Genomic DNA, 19,658 nt, shown 5'->3' with positions numbered 1-19,658 from the left:
TTTCCTCCTTGTTAGGAAGGAAACATTGTAGGTTTTGTTATTCATCTTCCATAGGAAATGGCTGTAGTTATGGAGATAGACAGCTGTACTTTGAGATTTTCCAGAAATGGGAAATCAGAAGTTATTGATGGGTACCACTTAGTCACAACATACTCTCATTTCATGTCCCTCCAGTGAAAACTTTGAGATTTATCCAGAACATACTCCAAGTGACTGCCATTCTTAAAGATTGGGCTCACTTTTCTATATCTAGTTCTGTTTGGTATATGCTTCCGGACTGCAGGGGAAAAATTGGTTTGGGCCATACAGTATCACATAAATGGATTCTTTTTGCTGTAATCTACAAAATAAACTGCATGCTTTCCCCTTTTTTAAAAAGGAATTAAGTAAACCTTGAACTTTCAGTTTTAAAGCCTTGGCTAATTGGATGTCTTGGACCTGTTTTTTTCAGGGTTACCATCTATTGACCCATCTGGCAGCTCCCCATCTTCCTCTTCTGCTCCTCTGACAAGTTTTTCCGGCATAACAGGAACACGGGTTTTCCTGCAAGGGCCAGCTCCTGTTGGAACTCCTAGTTTCAACAGACAACATTTTTCTCCCCATCCTTGGACAAGCGCTTCAAACTCATGTAGGAATCCTTGAGGAACTCTTCTCAAAGAGTCTTGAATAAGTTATTAAACCATTTGTTTCAGGGAACACTATATTGTAACTTTAGTAATCTAAATGGTATGCAGATACCCAAGGTTTGTATTGCAGTCATGTCAAAATTCTCAGTAATTTGTAGGATAGAAAACTTGAGAAGGGTCAAACTATTCTTCCAAGCCAGAAATGTTTCCTAGGACTTGGATGAAGAAAAGAGGTACTACAGATAGTTTTATAAAAGAACCCTTTGGCGGCAGTATTGTGAAAAATTTTCATGAGTCTGAAAAGAAGTTAAATTTATGTGTGTTCAGTTTGGTATGATTCTTCATTTATTTTTACATTTTAGGAAACTGTATGATTGCCATTTATAAGTAAAAGTATTCCTTTGTTCTGACTTATTTATTTCAATATTTAGAACAGATGAAGTTCTAACAGGACTTGAACAGGATTTGATTTTTTTAGTGAGCATCATGAGGTAGTCAGTGAGTATTGGCCCTTTTGACAAGGAAAACTACTCATATTACCTGAGTAGAGTCTCATTAAGAAACAGAGCTGTGAATTGAATCCTGTGATGCTTTGCAAACATTAATCTTTATTCCTTATGGAGAAAAGGGGCTATAGGCTATAGAAAGAGAAAAAAGAAAACAACTTATAAGTATAAAGGGATACCAGCTGTTTTCCAGACAATATGCTAGGTACTGCGCAAACATTGCCACATTTAAGTTAACTTAAAACGTGACAATGTATGTTTTGAGATTATTTAGATCTAGAGTAAGAATAAATACCACCTTCTTACTTTCTGGCCTTGTTCAGTTCAGACTGGAAGTTTTTTTAGACTACTTGTTTGTACTTACTATAGGCAGAAGTAGTATAGGATAAAGTTTATAGAACTTACATATTTTCATTTGAGTGATCTGATAAATTTTTCTTTATAGAACCTATGTTGTGGAATAGATCTTTCCAACAAGGTTTCTCATCTTATAATTAGTTTTTATATGTAATAAAACAATAGAGAAATATTTTGCCACCAGGTGACTCTCCTATTCCATCTGTTTCTTCGGGATCATCTTCACCTCTTTCAGCCACTTCTGCCCCACCAACATTGGGCCAACCAAAAGGAGGCAGTGCCAGTCAGGATCGAAAGATACCTCCCCCCATTGGAACAGAGAGACTAGCTCGGATTCGGCAAGGAGGGTCCATCACACAAGCCCCTGTGGGGACTAGTTTTGTCGCTCCTGTTGGACACAGTGGAATCTGGTCATTTGGTGTCAATGCTATGTCAGGTACAGTTACCTTGCTCTGTTTGGAGGGATATCTCAAGTAAGTTGTGGGATTTTGCCTTAACACTTAGTTCCTTAAAAACAAAACAAAACAGATTAGTTCTTACACTTAACAATAAGTAGGGCTGTGTATACCTTTGAAGAATTCAATCCAGTCTCAGAGTCTAGAATGTTAGTTTGGGTTATATGTAATAATATATGTAATATGTATAATAATAACACATATATAAAATATAATATAAATATAGAGTTGATATAAATATAAAATATATAAATAAATAAAAAATATAAATATAAAATAAATATAGAGTTGATAAGAAGTAGAAGATTCAAAGCATGCTCCCTTTCCCTCTTAAGCTTTTCAGTTAGAATGGGATAGTCATTTGATTTCTTTAAGGGAGCACTCAATCTTTTGAAGGACAAGGGAGAATGTCTGGGGTATTCAGAGAATTTCACCCAGTTTTCCAGGAGCTTGGTTTTTTTTTTTTTTTTCCTTTGGTGTACAAAGATCGTCATGAACATGCCCTGAGCTCTTCAGAGGAATGATTTTGGTAAAATTCAGTATGAAAAAGATCAAGTGGAAATGTTTTGTTATCTTATCCAAATAAATATCAAACTCTGTTCTCAATTCTTCTTTCCAGAAGGCTTATCAGGTTGGTCACAGTCTGTGATAGGGAACCATCCAATGCATCAACAATTATCAGATCCAAGTACATTCTCCCAGCATCAACCAATGGAGAGAGATGATTCTGGAATGGTAGCCCCCTCTAACATTTTTCATCAGCCTATGGCAAGCAGTTTTGTGGATTTTTCTAAAGTGAGTTGACAAACATCATTGTAACTTGTTTAACACTTTGCCAGCCAATGTAATCAGATGTTAAGGAATAGTTTGTATTAAAATGATTCTCCCTTTTGGTGTTACTGAGATCTTTTGCCTAATTTCAAGAGTGGGTTATGTTGTCTAAAGTAGTTTGTCCTCAAACTATCCTGAAGATGCCTCCATCCTCCCAAAAAAACCTGAGAGATTTGGGGTTTGCTGCTTTGCGTTTTGCTACCACAGCTTTGAGGGAGGCTTCTGCCCCTCTCAAAAGCTGACTGTGAGCTCCCCAATGCCCTCTTATCTGCTCTGAGAGCTTCCTGGCTGCTGTAAAGCCAGATTATGGCTGCAAGCAATCATGTAAAGTTCCCCTTTTCTTAGCACAAGCTTATTCGTGAAACTAAAATAAAGAAAAGTTGAGGATATTGTATGTGTTCGTCAAATATGGGAAATTTCCTGATGATTTGATATTGGATTTGTTTTTTTCTCTTCTCGTTGAAAAGTGTTACTGATGCAGATAACCACTTTAGGTGTGTCAACACTACAGCGCTGTACTTAGAGGATCCTCTAAGATGGTATTATGAAATCATCATTTATAATGACTTCATGATTAAACCTTTCTTTCTGCTATTTTAGGGTCTGCCAATTTCCATGTATGGAGGCACCATAATACCCTCTCATCCTCAGCTTGCTGATGTTCCGGGGGGCCCTCTGTTTAATGGACTTCACAATCCAGATCCTGCTTGGAACCCTATGATAAAAGTTATTCAAAATTCAACTGAATGCACTGATGCCCAGCAGGTAAAATGGACTTAATGCTCTTTTATTTTTCAGATTTGTCATGTCTTTCTTTTAATTCTTTGGGTAATACAAATTCTGAATATCAAAAGTTATGCCATATGACCACCTTGATCCAAATTAAGTTTTTCAATATCAAGATGATGCTACTAAACATTTTATTTCATGTATGTGTATTCCTCCTAGGCAGAAACAGTGAATTGCCATTGCATTTATATATTCATTTTGTAAATGTCTAAAGATTCCTAATTAGAAATTCCAATTTTTCCTCCCCCTTTTCAGATTTGGCCTGGCACGTGGGCACCTCATATTGGAAACATGCATCTCAAATATGTCAACTAAGTTAGAAGGTCTTACTCTTTAGCCTTGTTTGAGAAACCTATGACCTTGGAAGAACCCTGGGGATTTTTTTTTTTTAATGTGCCTAAGAAATTTTCTCTGAGGCTTTAGCAGTGGAAATTTGATTGCCCATTGTGTAAGAACAAAGTGATTTCCTATCCACCTGAATTATGTTCTCTGGTTAGTTTAGCCATTTTGAACTTAGTGCTTTTGGCTAAACGTACTGAATGCTATTTGTATGCAGAAGAGAATTAGATGATTACCTTTTAGGGTGGTAAATACATGTACAATTGTTTACATACTTAAAAGGAAAACGTTGAGTAAATTTCTTGTCATATAGTGGCTCTACTTAATGTAGCCTGTATTAATGTGAAATATTTACCAGAATATTCAATAAAAAGATGAACAGTGTTTAGAAGTGGGGTGTGATCCTTTCAGTGGTCATGCAGTTACCACCCAATCCACAATCATATTGAACCAGGTTGTTAATGCTATATTTGTAACAGGCTTCTCACATTTTACACTTTAGAGTCCATTCTTAGACTGCCTTGAAAAAGCGCTTTTAAGACTAGTTATCTATTTATTCTGTGTTAAACATTCTGTGTTCTCTTGTTCTCTTCCATATCATCTTATAAGTGAGAAAGTTTCAAGCTCCTACAATGTCTCTTATCTGACTTTAGCAGATAGGCCACTGATAAGTTTGGCTCTTTATGGATCATGAGTATGTCAAGAACACTAAGATTTCAATGAGATGACACTGAACAAACTTAGGGACACCCAAATCATCAATTTCAGGTTCCTTTTGTACTTCTTGATTTTTTTATCTAAAGATTTATTTGGTTATAGGTGTTTTAAGTTTTATTTGGGTTGAAACATAGGAGGGGGTGGGAGTGACTCTTGTAATTCTGTTGTATTGCTGAATCAGTTGAGTAATGTTTATAAATATGTGACTAATTCTGGGCTTAGTTCCACAGCCCCAAGTAGGAAGAGCCAATATGTTTAACAAGCTAAATACAAGAACACTGGAATGGATTGCTTTGACCAAACTATAGGCTATGCCAAGAATCTGATGCAATAGAGAATGAAAAACTAACCCACTGAAAAGAACAGTCATCAACTTGTTCGTGTTTTAATAGGGCTGAATTTTCTGGTCTTATGTATAGGCAGTCTAAAATAGAAAACAAGAAAATGTTTGAGGCTGAGAAGCCAAAACACATATCAAGGCAAAGAAGGATGCACAGAAAAATAGTAACTTGGGACAGAACCATACACGCAGCACTTTTCTATTCTCATACCAACAGGAGTTTTTAATCTTCTGTGCCTGGCTCCTAGAACCACTACTAGATGAGACACACCATGTTTGTTCTGTGTTAGTCATACCTGGTTCTTTTGTCTTTCATATCATCTTACATGAGAGAGCTCCTTTAAGCTCATTTCTTATTTTTTATTTTGAATGGATTTGGAAAGTATCATGGGTATTGAAACTACTGCCTTTGTAGTGCTTGATAACCACATGAAGTATTCTCAAGAGACCCCCTTACCTTGAGGGGGACAAAAGTCCCCTTGGATCACCTACATATCTTGCTGTTTCCACCTACCACTAACAAAAAATATCACCTAATATTAGTGAAATGAATGAAACTACTCTTGGTGAAACATAGACTAGTAAGAAATAACATTAAGCAAATTAATCAGTGGGACAGAAAGGTGAGTTTTGTTCTGTCTTAACTATCTACATTTGAATTATCTAGAGGAGCCCTTAACCCTGGCTTCTGCACCTTCAGGACAACAGAATGAGAAATTTTCTCAGGTCCGGAACTAGAACCCATGCGAAGAGGAATTATGAGAAACCCCTAGGAGGATTAGGAAGAAAAACAGGAACTGGGCAGTTGGTAGTAGTTATTTAGGATACCCTCCTCCTTGCCCTCTTACCAGCACTGCCTTCTTTTCTTTCTATTTGGATCCCAGTAGCCTCCTCCCACCCCATTTTGCCTGCTGTAATCTTTTTCCTCTGTCTTGCCTCTTCCTGGCATTACTTAACTGCTATTTTACCAACCTGAACCTTGGATTAAACCTAGCTCAGGTAAGAACTTAATTACTTTCAAAATATATAAGGGATTTGTGGGGGGAGGCAGCATGGGTACAGTGGAACAAGAGTCAGAAGCCTAAATTCTATTTTCATTTCTGCCACTTGCAGCTATATGACCTTAGGCAAGTCATTTCTCACTTCTGGGCTTCACTTTCCTCATCTGAAAATGAAACTGAACGTAAATGAACTCAAAAGAATCTCTAGTTCTAACACAGATTTTCTTCTTTTTCTTGTGAATGAGAATATATGGTATGGGAATACTGGAAGCCAATAGAATGTTTACATTGCTGAGGTTTAAGAGCCCCTACCATTGGTTCTCACATGGAATAAAATCTGCTCTTGTGGGAGCCAGTATTGATTTTGAGATTTTAGCGGAGGCAGAAGAAAACTTGCACATAGTGAGCCCTCCAGTTATTAAGAAACATCCTGCTGAGGCATAGATCAAACCCCATGAGAATAACAGCTCTTTTAAGGAATAAAACTATATCATCAAGGTTTCTGGACCCAGTTTTTTAAGTAGTGTTCAATGTAATAAAATTTTACCACCAATAAAATTATTGATGTTTTAAGACCCTTTAAATCTATTGTGGCTACAGTGTGCTGACTTGCCTTTTTATAGGCCAGTCTGCTTTCTTCAGTCTCTGCCCTCAAAGGGGAAATCCCATCACCTCAGCTAACCAGACCGAAGAAGAGAGTTGGACAGCCAATGGTGGCCTCTCCTAACCAGAGGTAAGAAATTTCAGGACTTGGAACTACAGTTTCCATCCGTTCTTATAGATTCTGGCCAAATCCTCCTCCCAATCTCAAAATTAGTGCATGAGGGGCTATCCTCAGTTTGAGGCAACTTGTAGAAAGGGAAAGGCTAGTCATATTACAGTTTCTAGCCAAATAGACAGGAGTATTTGGTATATGTGGTTGTTTTACATTGTTTAAGACCTTTGGACCATATTGTAAACCCAGGAAGAGGCAAACAAGCCTGTAAGAAACAGCTTCTGAACATCTTGTTCTCTAACTAGCTCTAGATCTTTTCTGCCAAGAAGTATGGTTGGTCGTGACGTCTTCCCAGTGGACCCTGTCTTGGGATGAGGGATTCTGCTAACGCTGCATTTTTCTATTCCTCCTCAAAGATTTGTCATCATTTGCCAACAGGCAGGTTCCTTCACCTTCACTTTCTCCTATAGGAAAAGAGTGAGAGAAAGTTAATATTAAGCATCCAAAACTTGGGGCTGGCCCGGTGGCGCAGCAGTTAAGTGTGCACATTCCGCTTCGGCGGCCCAGGGTTCGCCAGTTCGGATCCTGGGTGTGGACATGGCACCGCTTGGCAAGCCATGCTGTGGTAGGCATCCCACGTATAAAGTAGAGGAAGATGGGCATGGATGTTAGCTCGGGGCCAGCCTTCCTCAACAAACAGAGGATTGGCAGCAGTTAGCTCAGGGCTAATCTTCCTCAAAAAAAAAAACAGTATCCAAAACTTAAGTGTTAAGGCCACCTCTAATGAAGGAGAGGAGCCTGGGCTTTAAGAACTAATTTGGAAAACAATGATCAGATTGCAAACCTATTTTGTGATTACTTTTCACCTCCTGTTTTATCTTGATGGTACTGATGTGAGTCCAAAGGAATTTGCCTAGTAGCAGAGACCTGATATTCCCTATAAGTTTCATCAGATCTCTTGGGGGTGAGGCCTGGGCATAGCTATTTTTTTTAAAGCTCCCGTACTCTAACGGGTAATTAGATTTAAACCCTTGGTCCTTTATCCAGATTGCACAGATGATGAATCTGGCTTTCTCTCTAAAGCCAACTACCTGTTCTCTAGTTCCCCAGCCCTTAGAGCACACAGCATCTCAAGAGAAGTAAGCTTCCATCAGTAGTCTTACAGCAGTAATAATTGCTGCTGTTGTTCTGTAGTAGAGATTAGTAGAAAGGAGACCTCGTTTCCACACTGATCCTTCTTGAAAACCTTTGACACTTCTCTCCTAATTCTCCTACTCTGATTGATCCTTCTTAGTCTCTCTTGGTGAATCCTCTTCCTTCAGTACCCCTTAAATAAATGTTGTTGTGGCCAGGCCTCCCCTTACACTGTATCTTCTCCCCAGGTGATTGCATCCCACGCTCTTGGATTTCATTCCACCCAAGTCGGAATCGCTAGCCCACAGTTCTCCCTCTGAGCTTCAGACCAGTATATCCAGCTCCTTACTGTGCTTCTCCATTTGAGCGTTCCACACACATTATAAATTCCCCAATATAAGATATGCCCCTCTTCTTGTTTTCCCTATATTAGGTGGTACGACTAGCTACCATGACTCTTAGGTAAGAAGATTGGGAATTATCCTAGCTTATCTCCCTCTCTGTCACCCCACCCTTAATCACCTTATCCTTCCTCCTCTGTGTATCTGGATCCCCTCCATTTCACTCCTTCCTCACAGTCAGTGCCCTTTTACCCACTCCATTTCATTAGGCTGGAGTCTTCACCTTCAGTCTCCCTGTCCTCAACCCCGTCTCCCACACCCCATACCAGAGTACTTACCTTGCTTTAAAGCTGAGTTGTCATAGATGGCTCCCCACAATCTTCTCCCAAGCCTTACCCTCCAGCACTGCTAAAACACTTCATTTAGGCATACACCACTTTGTAAGAGGCTCAAAAACCTTTTTGGAACAATAAAATATACATATCCTTGCTACCTGAAGTGTGATTCTAAGGACCTGCAGACCTAAGGGTCTGCATCACCTGGGATCTCTTTTTTTAAAGATTTTATTTTTTTCCTTTTTCTCCCTAAAGCCCCCCGGTACATAGTTGTATATTCTTCGTTGTGGGTCCTTCTAGTTGTGGCATGTGGGATGCTGCCTCATCGTGGTTTGATGAGCAGTGCCATGTGCGTGCCCAGGATTCGAACCGACAAAACACTGGGCCACCTGCAGTGGAGCGCACGAACTTAACCACTCGACCACGGGGCCAGCCCTGGGATCTTATTAAAAACCCAGAATCTCAGGTCCTACCCCAGACGTACTCTATCAGAATCCTCATTTTAACAAGACCTCCAGGTGATTCATGTGCATGTTAAAGTTTGAGAAGCACTGACTTATAAAATACAATCTTTTTTTTTTCATGAGTGAAGAAATCAGCTAAGGGAAAATCTGATGAAGCCAGAGCTGATGTAATATTGATAAATGCATGAAGTCAGCTGGTCTGTACTTAATTTGGCCAGGGGTTTGGGGGGTGGCTTGGTAGGAGTATACTGATATTGAAGAAGCCAGAGGACAACTGGATCAAGTGGAGATTTTTAATGTATATAGATACTAGACTTAGTACTTACTTTCTCACCATCTCTCTCCTGGCTTCTTTCATATCATTGTGCCTATATCAGAAAATCTTCCAAGGCCAGACTCTCTCTGATCTTCCTTCCAGAGGGCTAAAGACCAAGCCCTCCTCACCAGCCCCCCGCCCTTCCTTAGTTTCCTTAAGTTAGTTAGCTGTGGCGGAGAGATGAAAGAACAGGTCTCTCCTGTCCCCCAACTTTTATTCATCCTCCAATCAGTCCAGGTATCACTTCTTCCAGAAAGCCCACCTCCTCCCTGAACTTCCCCTTCGTGCTGTGCACCAGGCCATCAAGGCTCTTTTCACCCCGTACTGTAATTGAGTAATGGGAAGCAGTACACGGCTGTGCTGAAGGGCACAGGCTCTGGAATCACATATACTCAGGTCTGAATCCCAGCTACCCCTATCACAAGATATGTGACTTTGAACCAGTGACTTAACCTCTCTGAACTTTAGTTTCCTCACCTGTAAATCGTGGCTAATAACAGTGCTTTGCTGTCCAAAACTGTTCAGAGGAATGAGTGAATTAATACATGGCAGTAACGTGTGCTGTGCCTTACCTGTCCACAGTGCCCGGCTGTAAACAGTAAATAGTAAATAGCTGGGCGGCGGCAGCACACAAAGGCAGGCTGGCCAATGTTTTTGCCAGGAGGAACTGGAGGCCGGTGCGGGGCCTGGGACTCCTTCCAACTTTCGCGGAGCCGGTGGCTTGCTCGCTTGCGAGTAGGGCGGGGCCGTCGGATTGGGTGATGGCAGGTGGCCCGCCCCGGGCATGACGTCGTTCTGGTGGTGTTGCTGCGGCCGCACGTGGTCGACTGAGTCCGTCTCAGACTCAGCTGCGCTCCGTGTTCTCAGCACCAGCCGCCTGCCCGCCGTGCTGTTCACCCGGCTCGTTATGTCTACATCGGCGAGCTGCCCGATCCCCGAGGGCAGGGACCGGCTGCTCGACTGCTACAGCACCACGCCGGGGGGCACGCTATACGCCACAACCCCGGGAGGTCAGCGGGCTGGGCTGGGCCAGGGTCGCAGGCTGCAAGCAGGCCTGCGCCTGCGTGCTGTCGTGGGGCGGGGGGTGGGGAGGTGCGGGTCTTGGACTCGTCTGCTGGTTCTTCTGCAGTCTGTAGCTTTGGGGACAGCAGGGGAATATTTGGAGACAAAGCCCAGTTCCCTAAAACCTCTAAGTGATGCAACACGGCCTCGAGCCTAGTTTCCGGATGACTCTGGGCTGAAATCCTCACTGTGGCCAGGGTTTTGGGCGCCTTGCTCATCTACCCCTCCTGACTTTGCTGCTTGGGGATGGAAGCCGAGGGCCCAGCTGAACATGGCCTCAGCAGGGAGCACCAGGTCTTGCAAAGCGGCCAGAGCGGGAGAGCAGTTGGGGGCAGTGGCTTTGGATATCTGTAGCTAGCTGGCAGCTGTTTGCTTGGGCGAGCAGCCTAGGATCATGAGCTGCTAGGCTACCGTCCCAGGGCTTCCTGCCACGTGGAGGGTGAGAGGAGGGGCCAGAACAGGGCAGGGCCCTTGAGGACACAATTGAGGCCAAGTTCCTCTAGGCTAGGCTGAGTCTTCCTCAGAGTCAGGTTAAGAACAGTATGTCCCTGTGCTTCACCAGGAAAGTAGGTGTCCAGAGGAACACAGCTCTTCTCTGCAGGGTATCAGAGCCCAGGTGGCAGTACTGGGTGAAATGCCTTCATATCTACTATTTGGCTTCCTGATCCAACTGAGGCTGGAGGGCTAGGCCCCTCCACAGCAATGTGAACCAAAGCAAACCAGAGCCAGACAGGAGCAGCCTGAAGTACTTGAGCTCCTCCTAGAGCCAAAACCTGAAGCTCCCCTAAACCAAAAGCCCCTGCCTCGACCAGCTGAGATGACCCCCCTTGCTTTATGGAGCTTAGCAATAACTTGGTTAGGCCTGGAAGTCTTTAAATGCCATGAAAGCTAGTCAGCTAAGATCCTGGCTGGGCTGCAGAGCAGTAGCCTTTTAAAACACAGAGAAATGTAACCTGCAGGTCCCTAAAAGGCCTGTGCCTGGGGCCCCAGACAGCTCCGCACCCAGGCTCCTGCCTCTTACCTAGCCCTACCCATTGACAGGCACCAGGATCATCTACGACCGAAAGTTCCTGCTGGAGTGCAAGAACTCACCCATTGCCCGGACACCCCCCTGCTGCCTCCCTCAGATTCCCGGGGTCACAACTCCTCCAACAGCCCCACCCTCCAAGCTGGAGGAGCTGAAGGAGCAGAAGGAGACAGAGGAAGAGATACCCGGTAAGGAAAGCAGGATCTAAAATTAGGGAATGACTGAGCCCAAATGCCCTGGTTAAGTAGAGTGGGGGTTCAGTTCCAAGAGGGGTTCTGCACTGACGCCGAGCCTGCAGACCCTCAACCCAGCAACCAGTCCTCCTGCCTTTTCTCTCTCCAGATGACGCACAATTTGAAATGGACATCTAATCCAGTGCAGATGACCGTGTGTGTGGAGTTAGAGGAATCCCTCATGCCGCTGCTGCCACCACCTCTTACTGGGGTATCCAAAGGCCAGCTGGCCTCATCTAATCTGGAAGGGAATGACTTGTTGGTTCTGGGCCTCCCTTAGTTCTGAGGCAGCTAGACCAGGGATAGGAGTGGGCAACTTGCCAAGCCCATAACTCGACTTTCTCTTTGGTCTGTAGGCACTTCTCCCAACCCCCAGCCCTCCATGCTCAGGGGCTGAGGCTGGGACTGCGGGATGGAGTATGTCACTTTCTGACTGCTTAGTAAACATTCAGAGAAATGCCTTGGCTTCGGTGTTCTCCTCAATGCTTATCTTCCTATCTCACCCACAGAGCTGAGGGCCCCAGCAGACCTGGTTAGGATCAGAGGTCCCTTCCCAGCTCCCACTGGGCCTATTTCCAGTAGCAATTAGAGCCTGAGGCAGACTATGGGGGCAGGCTACAGGAGCCACCAAACCATAAACAGCAGTTGCCTAACCCCTGCCAAGGTTCAGCCCTTTCAGGAAGTAGCCCTCCTAGAATCGGGCCTCTCCAGCAGTCCCTCCCTATCTATTCCAAAGCAGGAAAAGAGACACGCTGCCCTAGTCTTTAGCCTTCTCTGGTCTCTCCTCATGCTTTTCTGCCTCCCACCTATAAGTACCAATCCTCTTATTCTAACACTGAAAACCTGTACCCTCCCTTCTCCCAGCATGGTAACAAATCTCCCTGGCCCCTTTCACCTGGCTCTGTTTTCTCAAAGGGTTAGAAAGAAGCCCCTTAGGGTTCAATCTGAGGCCCAAAATGAAGCAACAGCTTAGCTGGTGAGTCAGATAAAAAGTCATGATCCTATTTGCCACTGCCCACCCCCCAAGGGGGAAAAATGTCACAACCCCACATCTCAGCAATCTAGTCATTTTCTTCTTCAATTTATACAGCTATGTTCTAATCTCTGAGCACTTGCATACCTCAAGGTATATGCAAATAGGGCAAGTCTCCCTTTCTTGAGGGAAAAATCTCCCCATGCTATTTGAGCCTCTGTTCTCATGCTGAATGAAATCATCCAAAGATAGGGCTACTCAGCCCAGCAAGGGATGTGCATTCAGTCTAATTATGGGGAAAGTGGCAGGGAGTAATCTGGTCATACCTAGCAAGGCCATTAATGATGAATGGAGGAAGAACAGAAGTTGGTAGGGTGCACGGGGAGGAAGGCAGTCAGGGACATCAGAGGGGACCAGTCTGGCATATGAAGGGCCCACTTCTCCTACCCAGGGCCCACCATTGAGATATTTTTATTAAAATGCATACGTTCTGGGTAACAAGTGACCTCCCTATGGCCCACGTGGGACCTCTTCCCCCAGAAGTGGGTCAAGCCAAGGACCCCAATGGGGCAGACAGTCTCCAAAGTGGTAAGAGGGAGCCAAATTAGAGAAGGCCTCCCAGGCCTAGGAGAGAAGGCCTAGGAGATGGTTTGAGGTGAGTCTGGGGAACCCACAGGATTATGGAGCCTGTGGATGCCTGGTACGGTCTGGTGCTCCTCAGCTGTGGCTGTAGATTTCTCTTCACTGGTCTCCTCTGAAGACAGGCTCCTCTTTTCCGCAATTAATCTTTTAACTCCCACCATCCACTGACTGACCTCAGTCACATGGTCAACCATGAGTGAGCGGTGGATGTCATCCGCTGCATCCCAACGGTGGCTTGAAAGCTCTGAGGAGAGAGAGGCTGAGCAAGCAAGCCTGGGGCAAAAGACATAGCTCCCACTACTCCCTTCCCAACCAGTCAAAATCTCAGCACCTATTCCAGCTCAGCCAACCAAGGCAGGATGAGGGACTTACGCTATACCAAGGGATCTACTCCTACCTTGCACCAGCAGAGCCATCCTCTTCTTTACAGGCGTTGACAGCTTCCCTCCAGCCCACTGTTCCTGCAGCAGAGCCAGGCGTCGGCTGATGTCATCACATACCTGCTTCTAAGGGACAGAATTCCCCTCCAAGTCAGTGCTGCCAGCCCAACGGGGAGGGGCAAGGCAGCACCACATAGGAAGCACCTGCTTTCTCTCTGCCCCAGGAACTTTACAGTTCATTTTAAGAGTTCTGGTTCTTTACCCAAAGGTTAGAGGCCCTACTGAGAATGTGATGAAATCTTTGGATCTCCTCCCAAGAAAAATGCATATATGGCTAGAGTTTTAAAACTTCTGGAGTTTCTCAGACCCTCAGATATACTTATTCTGTAGTGCTGCTTTACAAATAAGTAAACTAAGGACCAAAGCAGTAAAAATTACTATGCTACTTTCCTTTAAGATTCCTCAGATCCTTTGCCTCCAGAGAACTTACGAAACACTACAGATAGAAAAAGGGGGTTTCCCTTTCCCTCCTTGAGCACAAAATCAGCAGGGTCTGCTCTGAATGGTCTGGAGGTCCTAGACGTACGAATCAGGCTGTTATCACTAACGGGAGTTAAATTCAACTCTTGTTCCTACAAGCCTCTTCTACTGACTGGTCTTCAGAAGTCACATGAACCTTCCTGAAATCCTGTGTTCACATTTCTGGGAAGTCCTTAGCAGATTCTTGAAGGGGTCCATAACCCAGAAAGGGTTAAGAGCCATCGCCCATAGGGTCAGAGGGTCTATCTTTGGGAGCCATACCTGCATCTGGCTGTCGATGGGAGCCCTCCCCATCACTCCACTGATATGCCAGGGCTTACCTTTGTGTGGCCACGGCAATCGTCCAATGCCTCTTCCAAAGGTTTCAGCACATCTTCTAGCAGAGTCTCACATTCAATAACTGGGAAATTTGTGGGCTCCACACTGCAGGCAGGAGAACTCCCAACAGGTGGGGGCCTGGAAGCCTTACTTGAAAGAGGTGGAGGCCCCACTGGGGGGGCCCCAGGAGAAGTCTCTGAGATGGGGACTGAAAAGGTAAAGTAGGATCAAGCAAACATGGCTTAAATAGGTAAGAAGCTCAACTCTAACTTCATCCCTTCTAAGGAAGGCTACTCTCTGGGACAACTCATTCATTCAAAAATATATATTTATAAAGTCCCTACTATGTGCCAGATAGTGTGCACGGCTTCAGAGAGAGAGTAGTAGTTAGGTTCCTGACCTCAGAGAGCTTAAATTCTAGGGAAAGGAAAAAACACAAGAAAATTACCAAATTATATTGCATGCTATAAAGAAATAAAATGGATGATGTAATAAAGAGGAACAGTAGAAGGACCTACCTAGGCTGAGTGTTCAAGGAAGGCTTTCTGAGGTGACATCTAAGTTTATCCTAGCTCACCCACTATGTGACGTTTGGCAAGTTACTTTTAACCTCCGAGCTTGGGTTCCTCTTTTGTAAAATGGAGATATTATAGTTGTAGCACTTATTTCATATGGTTGCAGGATGATTAAGTAAGAATATAGGTACAGCTGCTAGATTAGTGTATAGCAAAAAGTGCTCACAAAGTTAAGAACTAATGGATGAGATAGATGCAGCCATGAAGAGTTGAAGGAACTGTGTAATACATAAAGGTAAGGGCAATGCCCAAGAGTCAGGAAAAGTCCTGACTTGTTCAAGGAACAGAAACAAGGCCTGTGTGGCTGGAAATTATTAATACTGAAGAAAGTAGTGTGAGCCGTCCCTGGAGAGGTAAGCAGTGGGTCCAGACCTTGCAGAGCTTTGGAGGAACTTGGTCTTGAGCCTAATGGTAACAGGAAGCCACTACATGTTTATAAAAGCAGGAGATGATATGACTAGACTTGTTTTTTAAGACATTTGCTCTGTAGTCTGAGAAAAAATTGATGAGAATAGGTCAAGAGTGGAGGCAGGGACAACAGTTGGGAGGTTAATGGGAGTAGTCTAGGAAAAAAGAATGCTGGTATGGACTAGAGTGAAAGAGTAGACAAGGGGAAATGGAGTATTCTGAGATTTATTTAGGAGGAGGTAGCAACAAGACTTGATGGATTGGGGGCAAGGGAGAGAGGAGTCAAGGATGACTCTTGGTTTCTGACTTTAGTAATGGGATGGTGGAACCACTGTGGGAAAAGAGAAGACTGAAGGAGAAGAGAATTTACCTTTAGGCATCAACATCCACTAATTCTTCTGATAATTTGGCCTCTCAGTTTCTTGACCTCCTGACCTCCAATCATTCTTTCCACCCTACCTCAGTCTCCCATTCCCCTCTGCCTACTTCTCAACAACAGTGTACCATCTTCAAAATCTGACCACCCCCTCCTACCCTTCCAGCTCAGTTAAACACTCTTACCTCACTAGACCCTCCTGCTGTCTCACTCCCCTGGTAAACCCAACTTACCTTACTTGTTGGGAGGAAAAACAGAACCATGCTGATGAGTTACACATTCATGGCTACAGATTTTAAAAGGTATCCAACATTGCCTGAAAATCCTACACTTTGCCTCCTTTTTATACTATTCAGAACAACTATTTTCACAACTAATCTCTAAACTTTTCTGCCTTCTCCTCCTTTTCCTTTTCCCACTGGCTCTACTTCTGACCCTGCCTCATATTTCACTAAGAAAATAGAGGTCATTAAACAGGAAGTCTCTCCACCAATTCTACTACCCCACCTGCATCTGTGGCCACTATCCTTCTTCCTCTAATAGATGAAAGGTTCCTGCTCCTATCGCAGGTCATCTCTCTAGCTATACTCTGCGTCCCAGCCTCTCTTGCCTTCTCTAGGCTTCCCACCTGCAGTTATCCCTTTTCTCCTGCACGCACCATCAGTTCTCCCTCTACTGAAGCATCCCATCAGCATACAAACACTCTAGTGTACTATCTTAAGAAGAAAAACCCTCCCCTTACCTCACACTCCATCTTCAGGCACTATCCCATTTCTCATCTCTGCTTCACAGCAGAATTTCTTGAATGAGCTGTCTACAGGCACTCTACTACTTTTCACATTCTTTCTTCAGCCCATTCCAACTGGGTTTCTGCTCTCATCACTCCACAGACTGCTTTTGTTAGGGTCACCAGTGATCACTATGTTTGTCAAATCTGGTGGTCCTCTTTCTCTCTCTTACTTGACCTCTCAGGAGCATGCATCGTGGTTAAGTCAAGATTTTACTCTCTCCCACAGTAAATTTTACTTTTGTTCTTATTTCTTTGGCTGTTTCTCAGTCTCTTTTGCTAATTGCTTCTCTACTCAACCTTGAAATGCTAGAGAGCTTTAGGTTTCTGTCTTGATTCCTCTTTAGGCCTCTATCCACACACTCTTCCTCAGGTAACCGAATTTATTCAAGCCCATGACATCAAATACCATCCATATGATGGTGACTTGTTTCTGTAATTCTGGCCTAGACCTCTCCCCAAAATATCAGCCCAAATTTAACATGGCCAAGACAGAAAGCTTGCTTTTCTCCTCCCTGTAAAACCTCTATCGCCTAGTTTTCCCAAATTAATAACGATACCAGCCAGTTCCTCAAGCAAAAAATGTAAGTTACATTGATTCTTCTTTCCCGCACCTCCTATCTACTCATTCCTACTGACTTTCTCCATAACATATCCCATAGCCGTCCAATTCCTACCATCTCTAGTACTTCCAGCCTTGCCCAAAACATCATTAAATCCTGCCTCTGTTACCATAATAGCCTCTTAATTTGTCTTTCCACTGCTTTCCTAAAATCTGTTTTCTACAGAGCAAAGAGAGTGATCTTTTTAAAGATGTACTTCAGTCAGTGTTTCTCAACCTGGGGAGATTTTGCCCCAAGAACAAATGTCTGGAGACACTTTTGGCTGTCACAACTGGGTGGGTGCTGCTGGTGTCTAGTGGGTAGAGGCCAGAGATACTGCAAACATCCTACAATGTACAGGATAGTCCCTTACAACAAAGAATTATCTGGCCCAAAATGTCAACAGTGCCAAGGTTAAAAAACCCTGGCTTATATCATTCCTCTCCAGTGTTACAGGTGGATAATAGAGGGGAGCTGAAAGAGCTAAATCTGAGCCCCTTTCTCTGGGCTTACCTATTGGCATAAGAAACACTCAAGGGGAGAGGCAGCCCTGCTCTACTTTAAATTTTACATAGATGAAAATACAAACTCCTTACCCTGGTTTACAAAATCCACTATGATCTGGTCCCCGTCTACATCTCAGGTTTTTTTGGGGAGGAAGATTGGACCTGAGCTAACATCTGTGCCAATCTTCCTCTATTTTGTATGTGGGATGCTGCCACAGCATGGCTTGATGAGCAGTGTGTAGGTCCACACCAGAGATCCAAACACTCGAACCCTGGGACACCAAAGCAGAGCATACAAACTTAACCACTACATCACTGCCCGGCCCCTACTCCTCAGATCTTAATTGCTATCCCTAGCCCACTGTGCTCTAGCCACTAGGTATTCCTTCAGTCTTTGAATTTGCCAAACTTGTTCTTAAGGCCCTTGCACTAGCTGTTTCCAGTGCCTGGAATGCTCTTGGGCCTGATCTTTGCTTGGATAGGTTTTAATCACCACTCAGACTTCAACTTAAATATCAGCCTCTCAGACACTTAACTTACCTAGTCACTCTCACATCACCCTGTTTTATTTCTCTGCAGAGCCGTTACCACTATTTCATTTGTCTATCTCCAAAGCTAGAGTGTGGACTCCACAAAAACAGAAACCTCTTGTCTTGTTCACTGCTGTCTAGTTCACCCTCAAACAGTACCTGGCTCATAGTACGTGCTCCAGAGATAAGGCTGATTGAATGAAATAAATGAATAACACGTTAAGTCTGAGATGCTTATTATATAGCCAAGTGAAGATGCAAACAAATGGATATACTACTATGGAGTTCTGGGAAGAGATCCAGGTTGGAAATAAATTTGAAAATAATTTGAGAATAAAAACTATATTAAAAACCATAGATCTGGACGAGATCACCTAGGATGAAAGCACAGATTCTTTTGAAACCAACGTACGTGAGCAGTAGAGAAGGGGGTCGGAAAAGAGCCTGCTGTGAGCCCCTTTCTGGGACTCTAACCTCTCTCAGGGAGTCCTCGAAGGAGCAGAAAGGACCCTCGGGACAGGCTTATCCCTGGCACCACCCATTCCCGACCGGTCTCCGCGCACAAGGCTCCCTCGCACCTCTAGGGGATCCATCCTGGGGGGCAGCGACCCTTTTGGTGAGCGACGTGCGCTTGGGTCCACCAGCCTGGGTCTGCAGCCCGTAGGAGAACTGGGGCGGGTCGTTCCAGCCGCGATCCTTATTGCCTGCGGAGGGTAGAGGACGTGTGAAGCGAGCCCGGGGGAGACGGAAGGTCCGCACCCCGCACAGTAACCACCACCAGCCTGAGTAGAGGAGGAGGACTCAGCGCCCCTATCCGCCGGCCGCGCTCACCCGGCTTCACGTACAGCTCCGCCATCTCCACTTCCGCACGGCCAGCGGGGCAGCGCGTCACTTCCGGGGCGGCCGCACACCCGAGCTGGTTGGCGCGTACCCGGGGCCGGGCAAGTTTTTGGAGTCTTTCCAGGTAAGACAGTTGTTCACAAACGCCAGGAGTGTCTGCGCGCACTCTGCGCCTACTCCCTGAGAGACTCGGTATCTCCAGCTAATAATGCCTTGGGGTCCTGATCACAAGGCACCACACGGGGATGTTTTCCAGGAGGCGGCGCTCTAGGAGCCCTGGTCCGCTCTGGGTCCAATCTCTCCACGCCTCACAGTTGCTCTCAGGAGCAAGTTTAAACCATGAGAAGCTCCTGCCTCACATATGCCCCTCTGTCATCTAGCGAGGTGGACTTACAGAACCTCACCTCTGTCCACTGCCCTGCACATTATACTCCCTAGGCTTCATAACTAGTATTCATCTTCTTTGAGCACCCAGATGTCAACCCTTCATGAAGCCTAGTAATGCCAAAGCCCAGGTTAAGTGTTTCACCTGAGCTCCCACGACCCTCGGAGATCTCCTGGTTGTACTACATATTATTTTCTGTTTTGTCTAT

The 19,658-nt window shown here is 44.6% G+C and overlaps 3 protein-coding genes across 19 annotated transcripts in view; 2 read left to right on the top strand and 1 right to left on the bottom strand.

The window, feature by feature from the left end:
- The window catches only part of ANKHD1 (ankyrin repeat and KH domain containing 1), a 127,511-nt gene extending 109,063 nt beyond the window's left edge, over positions 1-18,448 (top strand). For 3 of the 17 annotated variants that reach the window (XM_070232750.1, XM_070232748.1, XM_070232742.1), the window contains 5 exons: positions 452-628; positions 1,725-1,925; positions 2,564-2,739; positions 3,376-3,540; positions 3,820-4,287. In XM_070232750.1, the coding sequence (XP_070088851.1) occupies positions 452-628; positions 1,725-1,925; positions 2,564-2,739; positions 3,376-3,540; positions 3,820-3,879 (779 nt within the window). In that variant the 3' untranslated portion in view covers positions 3,880-4,287. Of the gene's footprint in view, positions 1-451; positions 629-1,673; positions 1,926-2,563; positions 2,740-3,375; positions 3,541-3,819; positions 4,288-6,584; positions 6,695-8,058; positions 8,644-18,274 lie in introns of those variants that run through there. The other 14 variants (XM_070232746.1, XM_014730333.3, XM_005599151.4 and 11 more) reach the window with 9 other exon arrangements.
- Positions 10,100-12,047, top strand: EIF4EBP3 (eukaryotic translation initiation factor 4E binding protein 3). Its single transcript, NM_001204104.2, is given in 3 exon segments — positions 10,100-10,276; positions 11,370-11,543; positions 11,698-12,047. Coding segments are annotated over 3 exon segments (306 nt in total). The 5' UTR covers positions 10,100-10,173; the 3' UTR covers positions 11,727-12,047.
- On the bottom strand, positions 12,981-19,294 carry SRA1 (steroid receptor RNA activator 1). Its single transcript, XM_005599706.4, has 5 exons — positions 19,057-19,294; positions 18,804-18,929; positions 14,444-14,649; positions 13,601-13,709; positions 12,981-13,447 (listed from the first exon to the last, which is right to left on the bottom strand). Exons 1-5 carry the CDS (start codon positions 19,079-19,081, stop codon positions 13,200-13,202), a joined length of 714 nt encoding a protein of 237 aa, XP_005599763.2. The 5' UTR covers positions 19,082-19,294; the 3' UTR covers positions 12,981-13,199.
- Positions 19,295-19,658: the final 364 nt, after the last annotated feature.

This window comes from Equus caballus, chromosome 14 (genome assembly GCF_041296265.1).
Source record: "Equus caballus isolate H_3958 breed thoroughbred chromosome 14, TB-T2T, whole genome shotgun sequence".
NCBI lineage: Eukaryota > Metazoa > Chordata > Mammalia > Perissodactyla > Equidae > Equus > Equus caballus.
Note: the sequence above shows the minus strand (reverse complement) of the source record. Positions and strands in the feature narration are given on the sequence as shown.

Excerpts from the sequence above, each read along its gene's own strand:
- SRA1 (XM_005599706.4), bottom strand. The coding sequence starts at position 19,081 with ATGGCGGAGCTGTACGTGAAGCCGG. Across the intron at positions 18,930-19,056 it reads GGAGCTGTACGTGAAGCCGG|GCAATAAGGATCGCGGCTGG; the intron begins GTGAGCGCGGCC and ends TACCCTCCGCAG. Across the intron at positions 14,650-18,803 it reads CCAGGATGGATCCCCTAGAG|TCCCCATCTCAGAGACTTCT; the intron begins GTGCGAGGGAGC and ends TTACCTTTTCAG.